The 9940-nt window shown below is 47.8% G+C and overlaps 1 protein-coding gene and 1 pseudogene across 4 annotated transcripts; one reads left to right on the top strand and one right to left on the bottom strand.

The window, feature by feature from the left end:
• Window positions 1-233: 233 nt before the first annotated feature.
• LOC136397600 (deoxycytidine kinase-like) lies at window positions 234-2271 on the bottom strand (annotated as a pseudogene).
• A 2033-nt stretch (window positions 2272-4304) lies between these two features.
• On the top strand, window positions 4305-7243 carry LSM10 (LSM10, U7 small nuclear RNA associated). 4 transcript variants are annotated; one of them, XM_066372113.1, is made up of 2 exons: window positions 4305-4477; window positions 6421-7243. In XM_066372113.1, the coding sequence occupies exon 2, from the start codon at window positions 6440-6442 to the stop codon at window positions 6809-6811; it is 372 nt and encodes a 123-aa protein (XP_066228210.1). In that variant the 5' UTR covers window positions 4305-4477; window positions 6421-6439; the 3' UTR covers window positions 6812-7243. The 4 variants fall into 4 exon arrangements, with proteins under 4 accessions (XP_066228210.1, XP_066228208.1, XP_066228209.1 ...); XM_066372111.1 differs by having other exon boundaries at window positions 6424-7242; XM_066372112.1 differs by lacking the exon at window positions 4305-4477 and adding an exon at window positions 4500-4621 and having other exon boundaries at window positions 6424-7242.
• Window positions 7244-9940: the final 2697 nt, after the last annotated feature.

The raw sequence follows: 9940 nt of genomic DNA, 5'->3' as shown, positions 1-9940 counted from the left end.
TGGAGTACACGCGGGAATCTGTCTCTCTATCTTCTTTCCTCTCACTTGGAAAAGAAGAAAGAAAAAAAGTAAAATAAATCTTAAAAAAAAGATTCATCAAAAAATTATTTTCTTGGAACAAAAATGATTAAACACTTGGGTTTTCTAAAGAGATTTGTATAAATATGGAGCTGCAAAGATACATAAAATTGAATTATCTGGAATCATTTTGCTGCCTATAGTCTTCAGCAAGATCACAAAGTGCTCAAAAATTCTTTGGCCTTTTCAACCAGACTATCATGTTTATCTTTAAAGTCTTCATTAGGCCTGACCTGTGGTGGCGCAGTGGATAAAGCATTGACCTGGAATGCTGAGATCGCTGGTTCAAAACCCTGGGCTTGCCTGGTCAAGGCACATATGAGAGTGGATGCTTCCTGCTCCGCCCCCTGTTTTCTCTCTCTCTCTCTCTCTTCCCCCTCTCTAAAATGAATTAAAATAAAGTCTTGCCTGACCAGGTGGTGTCATAGTGGATAGATCATCAGACTGGGACGTGGAAGACCCAGGTTCGAAACCCCGAGGTCGCTGGCTTGAGCATGGGATCATAGACATGATGCCATTGTTGCTGGCTTGAGCCAAGGTCACTAACTTGAGCAAGGGGTCACTCACTCTGCTGCGCCCCCCCCCCATCAAAGCACATATGAGAAAGCAATCATTGAACAACTAAGGAGACTAAAGGAGCTGCAACAAAGAATTGATGCTTCTCATCTCTCTCCTTTCTGTCTGTCTCTCCCTATCTGTTCCTCTCTCTGTCTCTCTCTCTCTCTCTGTCAATAAATAAATAAAGTCTTCATTAACAACAGGTGTTAAGATAGGCACTTCTTGTATTATAGATCAAAGTTGGTTTTTCAGTGTTCTATGTAGTAGCCAGCTTCCATGCTTATAGTGAAGCTGCTCTAAATATTCAAGAGGAATACCCTGTTCTTCATTTCTTCCCCATAAACCAAGCATTTCTCTAGAGTGGCTCAAAGATAAACAATTCCTTCCAACTCAAGGCTCTGGCAAAACTGGTTATTCATCCAGTCATGCCAGACTTAATAAACTGCCTACTCCGTTTCATTCATGCAGTCAGTCAGATTCATACAAATTAGATAGAAAAATATACCTGTCATTCACTATACAGAGATCCTTCAAAACATAATAGGTGCGCCTGACCAGGTGGTGGCGCAGTGGATAGAGCGTCGGACTGGGATGCGGAAGGACCCAGGTTCGAGACCCCGAGGTCGCCAGCTTGAGCGCGGGCTCATCTGGCTTGAGCAAAGAGCTCACCAGCTTGGACCCAAGGTCGCTGGCTCCAGCAGGGGGTTACTCGGTCTGCTGAAGGCCCACGGTCAAGGCACATGTGAGAAAGCAATCAATGAACAACTAAGAAGTCGCAACGCGCAACGAGAAACTGATGATTGATGCTTCTCATCTCTCTCCGTTCCTGTCTGTCTGTCCCTGTCTATCTCTGCCTCCGTAAAAAAAAAAACCACAAACAAACAAACAAACAAACAAAAAACATAATAGGTGCGTGACCGGGTGGTGGCGCAGGGGATAGAGCATCAGACTGGGATGAGGAAAACCCAGGTTCGAGACCCCGAGGTCACCAGCTTGAGCGAAGGCTCATCTGGTTTGAGCAAAAAGCTCACCAGCTTGAGCCCAAGCTTGCTGGCTCAAGCAAGGGGTTACTCGGTCTACTGAAGGCCCGCGGTCAAGGCACGTATGAGAAAGCAATCAATGAACAATTAAGGTGTTGCAATGTGCAACAAAAAACTAATGATTGATGCTTCTCATCTCTCCGTTCCTGTCTGTCTATCCCTCTCTCTGACTCTCTCTCTGTAAAAATAATAATAATAATAAAAAATAATAATAAAATAAAAAATACCATAACAGGTTTCTCCATATCTTTGAGTTTGTCATTTAGAGAGGCAAGTGAGCTTATATTCAACTGAGGCTGACATATGACTGGAGGTAAAAGACCATCATTCGGGTTTCTCATACATCATCTGAAGAACATTCCCATCACTTCTGCGATGTTGTCAGTTCCTGAAATTTAACTCGAATGCTTTGAACATTGCACCATTTGGCAACAAATTCAGGAACCACTTCCCAATCCTGGCCGACTTGTTTAAGGGTATTCACAAATGTTGGCTTCCCTGCAGCAATGTTCCCTTCTAGGGAAATTTTCCTGTGGCAGCTTCCATTAGAGCTGGTCACAGGAGACGCGAAGCTCCTATTGAGTGGGGTGGCCATTCCTCATCTCGTGGTGGCCCAGAGCACATCCAGCAGGGAGAGATGGGAAGTGACCACAGGTGCCTGCGCTGCCATGCAGAAAGTGGTCTGACTTGCAGGCTGGACTCCAGGGATGTTTTAGGTTCCTCCCGCTGGTCTCCGGGTTTGATTTTGACCCATGGAAGCAGCTGCTGACAGGGTTGCACCTATGGCTGGGGTGCAGCTGTGGCGGGGCGCCCACCCAGCCATAGTTCCTCCAGCCTCTTGGCTTTCGCCTGCCCAAGCTATGTGCGCTCCTGGCATGTGGGGTCATGGCTGCTTCAGCATTTAATGTTGTTCTGGTTGAAGTACATGAAGAAAATAATTTCACATAGATATAAGGTTGGAAAAGGTGCCTCTCTTGAGAAGCTTGGCTGTGAAAGGTAGGAGAACAAGAGTAGTTTGCATAGAGAAGAAAGTTTTTATTTTTATGATAACAAGAGATTAACTGTGATCACAGGTAAAAAGAAGGCTCCTGGGGGAGATGGAAATGAATGAGTGAAAGAATCAAGCCTAACTCTTATTGAGTTTCTCCTATATGCCAGGTGCTGTCATACGTTAACGAAGGTCACTCAAACCTTACAATTCTCTGAGATCATTATCTTTTTTTTTTTCTAACGAGGAAGTTGGGGCTGAGAGAAGATAAGCAGTTTTTCCAACGCTACACAGAGTGACCTTTAAAAAATGTAGATCAAGCCCTGGCCAGTTGGCTCAGTGGTAGAGCATCGGCCTGGTGTGCAGAAGTCCCGGTTCGATTCCCGGCCAGGGCACACAGGAGAAGCACCCATCTGCTTCTCCACCTCTTCCCCTCTCCTTCCTCTCTGTCTCTCTCTTCCCCTCCATTGGAGCAAAGATGGCCCGGGCGCTGGGGATGGCTCCTTGGCCTCTGCCCCAGGCGCTAGAGTGGCTCTGGTCCCAACAGAGCGACGCCCGGGAGGGGCAAAGCATCGCCCCCTGGTGGGCAGAGCGTCGCCCCTGGTGGGCGTGCTGGGTGGATCCCGGTCGGGCGCATGCGGGAGACTGTCTGACTGTCTCTCCCCATTTCCAGCTTCAGAAAAATACAAAAAAAAAAAAAATGTAGATCAAATCATGCCACTCCCCTTTGGTAGCCTATCATTGCACTTCTGGTAAGAAATGAGAAAACTTGCCTGACCTGTGGTGGCGCAGTGGATAAAGTGTCAACCTGGAAACATTGAGGTCACCGGTTCAAAACCCTGGGCTTGCCTGGTCAAGGCACATATGGGAGTTATGCTTCCTGCTCCTCCTTTCTGTCTGTCTGTCTGTCTCTCCCCCCTCTCTAAAATAAATAAATAAAAATACATATAAAAAAAGAAATGAGAAAACTGAAGCACAGAGAAAATAATTAACTTGTCTAAAGTCATACAGTTTGCAAAGAGGAGATTTGAACCTAGGCACAGCCTCCAGAACCTACATGCCTAACCAAGAAGTCCAAACTCCTTACCCTGGCTTACAAAGTCCTACATGCTCTGGCTCTTGCCTTCCTCTGCGACCTCCTATCATACCACTCATCCTAGTCTTACTGGCCCTTCCATTTTTCATATTGGCCAGCTCATTTCCACCTTGTCCTTCTCATAAACTGGTTCTTCTCATTGCAATGCTCTTCTCCTAGTTTTCACAAGGTTGACTTTATGTCATTCATCTCAGCTTAGATGTCACCTTATTAGGACATCCCTGACCATTAATAAAAGTCCACCTAGTCTCTATCAGATTACCCTATTTTAATGCTCTGAAGAACTTTTATCATAATTTTCTTGTTTTCTTATAGACACGCAACCTAATAGATTTTAAGGTCATCAAATCAAGGAGCTTGTCTCCTTGGTCACCGCTTTGTCCAGAGTCTTGAAAGGGTCCTGCCACGTGGTGAAGACTCAATGAATATTTGTTGAAAGAATGAATGACTCCAGTGAAGGAGAAAATCCAATGACGTGAGCCGGAGATTGCAGGAGCTTGAGTCGCGGCGCTCGCAAGGCATTCTGGGGATTGTAGTTCGGGATCGGTCCGCGATGGTGCGGGCCTGCGCACTGAGCACTGTCTAGGCTCCGGGAAGATTGAGCGGTTCCGTTGTTACTATGGCTTCTGAGTCCCGCTGCCGGAGGAAAGCCAGCCAGTTAGGTGCCCGCTAGCTTCCGCGGCGACGAGGACAGGGAAGCGGAAAGAATCCCGCGCGGTGCGTTCGGAGAACCCGGGGGCGGAACGCGAGGGTGGGGGTGGGATAGCTCCGGAGCCCCGGAACGCGGCCGGGAGCGGCGGAAGCGTCTCCTTTCGGATTTGCTGAGTATAGTTGCTCTCCCCGGCCCACTCCCGCGGCTCTGTGAGTAAAGGCTCTTCACCATCCCCACTTTATCGATGGGCTGTCTTGAAGAAGCTAAGTGGCTTGCTCGAGGCCTCTCTCCCAGAAAGTGGCAGAGCCCTTCTTAGAGCCCAGGCCTGCCTCTTCGTAGTCGCTGTGCACCCCTCGTACTAGGGAAACCTGGTGGGATCGCCAGGCCCTTCCTGCCCGGCTCCCAGCCTCCCGCATCAGTGGCGCGGGCTGACTTGCCACACTTAATGCCACCCTGCTCGACCCTGTCGGGATTCTAAGTGTGGGGTTATAAAGTTCCACTCAGAGTCTTAAAAGTAGGGATAGATAAGACAAAGTTGCGTTAATAAAGTATCAGGGCATGCTGAAAGCAAAGGAAAGCCCATTCAGTGTGGTGGGATTCTGTTAGCCTCAGTTAGCCTGTGGTTTAATAGATGTGGAAACATGTTCAGAGACGTTAAGTAACTGTCCTAGGTTTACAGAGTTTGTTGGTGGAGCTGAGATTCCAACCTAGGTTTCTCTACCTTCAAAACCTATGTGTTTTTTTGTTTGTTGTTGTTTTCTTTACAGAGACAGAGCGAGAGTCAGAGAGAGGGATAGATAGGGACAGACAGACAGGAACAGAGGGAGATGAGAAGCATCAATCATTAGTTTTTCGTTGTGGTACTTCAGTTCATTGATTGCTTTCTCACATGTGCCTTGACTATGGGCCTTCAGCAGACCGAGTAACCCCTTGCTCGAGCCAGCGTCCTTAGGTCCAAGCTGGTGAGCTTTGCTCAAACTAGATGAGCCCGCGCTCAAGCTGGCGACCTCGGGGTCTTGAACCTGGGTCCTCCACATCCCAGTCCTACGCTCTATCCACTGCGCCATGGCCTGGTCATGCACCTATGTGTTTTATAGGCTACCTTTTTTTTTAATTAATGACCTAAACTTCTACTTACATGGCGGCTGCATTGTGTAGAGCGGTTGTTCTCAGTGAGCCCCAGACCATCAACATCAACTGAGAACCTGATAGAAATGCACATTCTTAGGCCCCCACATCAGACCCACTGAGTTAGAAACTGGGCATGGAGCCCAGCACTGTGTTTTAGCAAGTCCTCCAGGTGACCCTAATGCACACTAATGTTTAAGAATTATTGGTGATTCACTGAGGGGTCATGTTAAAATGCAGATTCTTTCAGAGGTTCTTGGAAGGGACCAGAGATTCTGCATTTCTAACATATGCCTGGGTAATGCGGAAACTGCTGGTCCATGGACCATACTTTGAATAGCAAGGGTATAAACTACACCTTAAATCAGTAGTTCTCAAACTTAGATGCACATCAGAATTACTTGGGGAGCTTGTAAAAAATAGGATGTCTGGACCTCACCCCTGACCAAATGAATCAACCCCTGGCTACCCCTGGGGTGTGGCAGCCAGGTACACACCCCCTGGGTGATTCTAACATACAGTGAGTGTTCAGAACCCCTGGTGTGGAGTTTGGAGTAGCACAGCCATATATTTGAATCCCAGCCCTCCATTTATTAACTGTTTGACCTTGGGATGTGATTTAACCTCTCCTGGCCATGTATTTTCCTCGTTTATAAAATGAATGTGAGCAATCCTTGGCTTACAAGGTGGTGAGAGGATTCTATGAGATGTGTACATGAAGCACCTGGCTCATAAGGGTGCTCCAGACCTAAAAATGAGGAAGGTAGGCAAACTTGGGGAAGTCTGTGCTGGGAATTTTGTGTTATAACCTGGTGGAGATGAGTTGGCAACTCGAGCTCCTAGCCTGCTATAGCTGCCATCTGTGTGTCCCTCCTACAAGCAGCCAGCCTCGTGGGAAAATGGCGGTGAGCCACTCAAGGAAGGAACGGACCATCTCCGAGAACAGCCTGATCATCCTGCTGCAGGGCCTCCAGGGCCAGGTAACCACTGTGGACCTCCGGGATGAGAGCGTGGCCCACGGACGCATAGACAACGTCGATGCTTTCATGAACATCCGCCTGGCCAAAGTCACTTACACAGACCGTTGGGGGCATCAGACTGAGCTGGATGACCTCTTTATAACAGGCCGTAATGTCCGTTATGTCCACATCCCAGATGATGTGAACATCACTGAGACCATTGAAAAGCAGCTGCAGGTTATCCATCGTGTGCGCAACTTTCGTAGCCTGGGCCAAGGCCGGCGGGAATTTCCCACCAAAAAGTATAAATGAGCCTGCCCCTTCAGCAAGCCCTCGTCACCACTCAGGTTCCTCCAGAGTTCTCCTGAACCAACTGCCTGCCATCCATCCCTAACCAGAACCTGGGAAGGGAGCAGGAGGGCCAGCTCAGAAACTGGTATCTGACAGACAACATGTATCACAGCTGCCTTTCACAGGGTTCTACCTCCCAGACTCACCCTGGGACCCAGAATCCTATTTATCTGTGGCCTTGGGGTAGGTGACAATCCCCCTTTTGATCATTTGCATCTGAATCTCTGGTTTACTGATTCAAGGAATCTGTCCAATAGTTTTCAAACCTCTCCCAGTGAGAATTATTTACACTTGGCCTTAGCCACCCCTAAATGTCCCCCTTTCTCTAGCAGTTGTATTTGTTTTCTTATAAAACTAAACTTTGACACAAATAAGTATGTGCCTCATGCTTTCCCTGTTGGTCCTGTGTGCCAGGGTGTTGAGTCTCAAACATGGCTGCACATTGGAATTGCCTGTCCCACCCTCACCTGTTCGGATTTCATTGGTATGGAGTATGGCCTGAGCCTTGGGGTTTTGTAAATTTTTTTTTGTGTGTGTGACAGAGACAGAGAGTCAGAGAGAGTGACAGATAGGGACAGACAGGAAGAGAGAGAGATGAGAAGCATCAATTCTTCACTGCGGCACCTTAGTTGTTCATTGATTGCTTTCTCATACGTGCCCTAACCAAGGGGCTACAGCAGAGTGAGTGACCCCTTGCTCAACCCAGTGACCTTGGGCTTCAAGCCAGCGACCGTGGGGCTCAAGCCAGTGACCATGGGGTCATGCCTATGATCCCACGCTCAAGCCAGTGACCTCATGCTCAAATTCATGGGATGAACCCGCACTCAAGCCGGCAACCTTGGGGTTTCGAACCTGGGTCCTCCATGTCCTAGTCTGACAGTCTGTCCACTGTGCCACCACCTGGTCAGGCTAGTTCTTGTAAATTTCTTATATGGTACTAATGTGCAGCAAGTTTAAACAAATAATAATATGCAGCAAAGTTTAAATAATAGGAGAATCCTTCAGTCTGCTTAGGTAGAAAGCGGCTTTTCTGTTCTGATTCCCTGTTGAGAGGACTGTTAGTCCCATTACTGTTTCCTGAGGTGAAGAGAGGCTGGAGTAATCCTGAGCCTCTCATCCAACAGCAAGAAGTCAAGTTCCCATTCTGAGAGCCATTGGTTCTTAAGGAAGAAGGGGTTCTGGAAGTTAGAACCCAAGTCTTTGTAGTCACTGCCTCACAGGCAAACGCCATCTCAGTTAAAGCAGCTCTGTCCTGTGGAACTGGAGAATTTGTCTTCAGACATCCACAGAGCAGCTGTTATGTGCCAGGCCTTCTGAGCACACTTTAAGGAGAGGGGTGTATAATCTAGTGGGAGAGGTGGTCAAGAACCACAAAAACAGCTTGACCAGGCTGTGGTGCAATGGATAAAGCATCAGCCTGGAATTCTGAGGACCCAGGTTTGAAACTCCGAGATTCCCTGCTTGAGCGTAGAATCATCTGGCTTCAGCCCAAAGGTCGCTGCTTGAAGCCCAAGGTCACTGGCTTGAACAAGGGATCAGTGGCTTGGCTGGAGCCCCCCATTCAAGGCACATATGAGAAAGCAGTCAATGAGCAACTAAGGTGTCGCAACTATGAGTTGATACTTTTCGTCTCTCTCCCTGTCTGTCTGTGTATCTCTCTCGCTAAAATAAATAAATAAATAATAATAATTTTAAAAAGAACCACAAAAAAACGAAATCCAGCCTGAGAACTGCTTCAGCAGAGTTTTGAATAAGGCAGGGCCCTTCACCTTAAGATGCTGTCATTCCATTTTTTATGTTTATGTTTTTATTTTAGAGGAAGGGAGAAAGAAACATCACTTTGTTGTTCCACTTACGTGTTCATTGATTGATTCTTGTATGTGCTATGACTGGGGACCAACTCACAACCTTGGTGTATTGGGATGACGCTCTAACCAACTGAGCTACCCAGCCAGAGCCAAGATGCTGTTATTTCTTGAGGGAGATTTGAGAGGAGTGTTCATTTGGGCACTAGCAGCCCAAGGTCATTGCATTGATATCCCTTGTCAAAGTGTTGTCCTTGGACTACCTTATCAGCACCAGCTGGGATGTATTCCAGAGGAGCCACTTCCCTGGTTCTTCTTTCCCCAAAATTGAACCCAGGACTCTGCGTTCATTTAAATTTAAACTGAGCCTGACCAGGTGGTTGCGCAGTGGGTAGAGCATTGAACTGGGATGTGGAGGACCCAGGTTTGAGACCCTGAGGTCACCAGCTTGAGCGCAGGCTCATCTGGTTTGAGCAAAAGCTCACCAGCTTGGACCCAAGGTCGCTGGCTCAAGCAAGGGGTTACTCGGTCTGCTGAAGGCCCGTGGTCAAGGCACATACAAGAAAGCAATCAATGAACAACTAAGGTCTCGCAACGAAAAACTGATGATTGATGCTTCTCATCTCTCTGTTCCTGTGTGTCTGTCCCTGTCTATCCCTCTCTCTGACTCTCTCTCTGTCCCTGGGGGGGGTGGGTGTTAAATTTAAACTGAGAAGGAGCCTGCCATTTTTTTTTTCTTGTGGCAGAGACAGAATCAGAGAGAGGGACAGATAGGGACAGACAGACAGGAAGGGAGAGAGATGAGAAACATCAATTCTTCGTTGTGGTTCCTTAGTTGTTCATTCATTCATTTCTCATATGTGCTTTGATTGGGGGGTTACAGCCGACCGACTGACCCCTTGCTCAAGCCAACGACCTTGGGCTCAAGCTGGTGAGCCTTGTTCAAACCAGATGAACTCGCGCTCAAGCTGGCGACCTCGGGGTCTCGAACCTGGGTCCTCCACATCCCAGTCCAATGCTCTATCCACTGCGCCACTGCCTGGTCAAGCGGAGCCTGCCATTTAAAGAACAAGGTGCTCACCATGATGCTTCTGATACTGTATTTCATGATGGCCAAAGGGTTGTAGAAACTGCTTAGACTCTGCCCTTTGCCTTCAGGAGAGAACAGTGGATTCCATTGTGGAGAAAACCACTTCTCTTGAGTTCCTAAGCCCCTCGGACAGCTAGAGTTAAAGGGAGCATCACCACAGGGTGCCTGCGGATAAGAGAAAGGGCAGGCACAAAA

This window comes from Saccopteryx leptura, chromosome 3, assembly GCF_036850995.1.
Source record: "Saccopteryx leptura isolate mSacLep1 chromosome 3, mSacLep1_pri_phased_curated, whole genome shotgun sequence".
Lineage (NCBI taxonomy): Eukaryota > Metazoa > Chordata > Mammalia > Chiroptera > Emballonuridae > Saccopteryx > Saccopteryx leptura.
The sequence above is the reverse complement of the archived record's forward strand: the minus strand, read 5'-3'. Positions and strand labels throughout refer to the sequence as shown.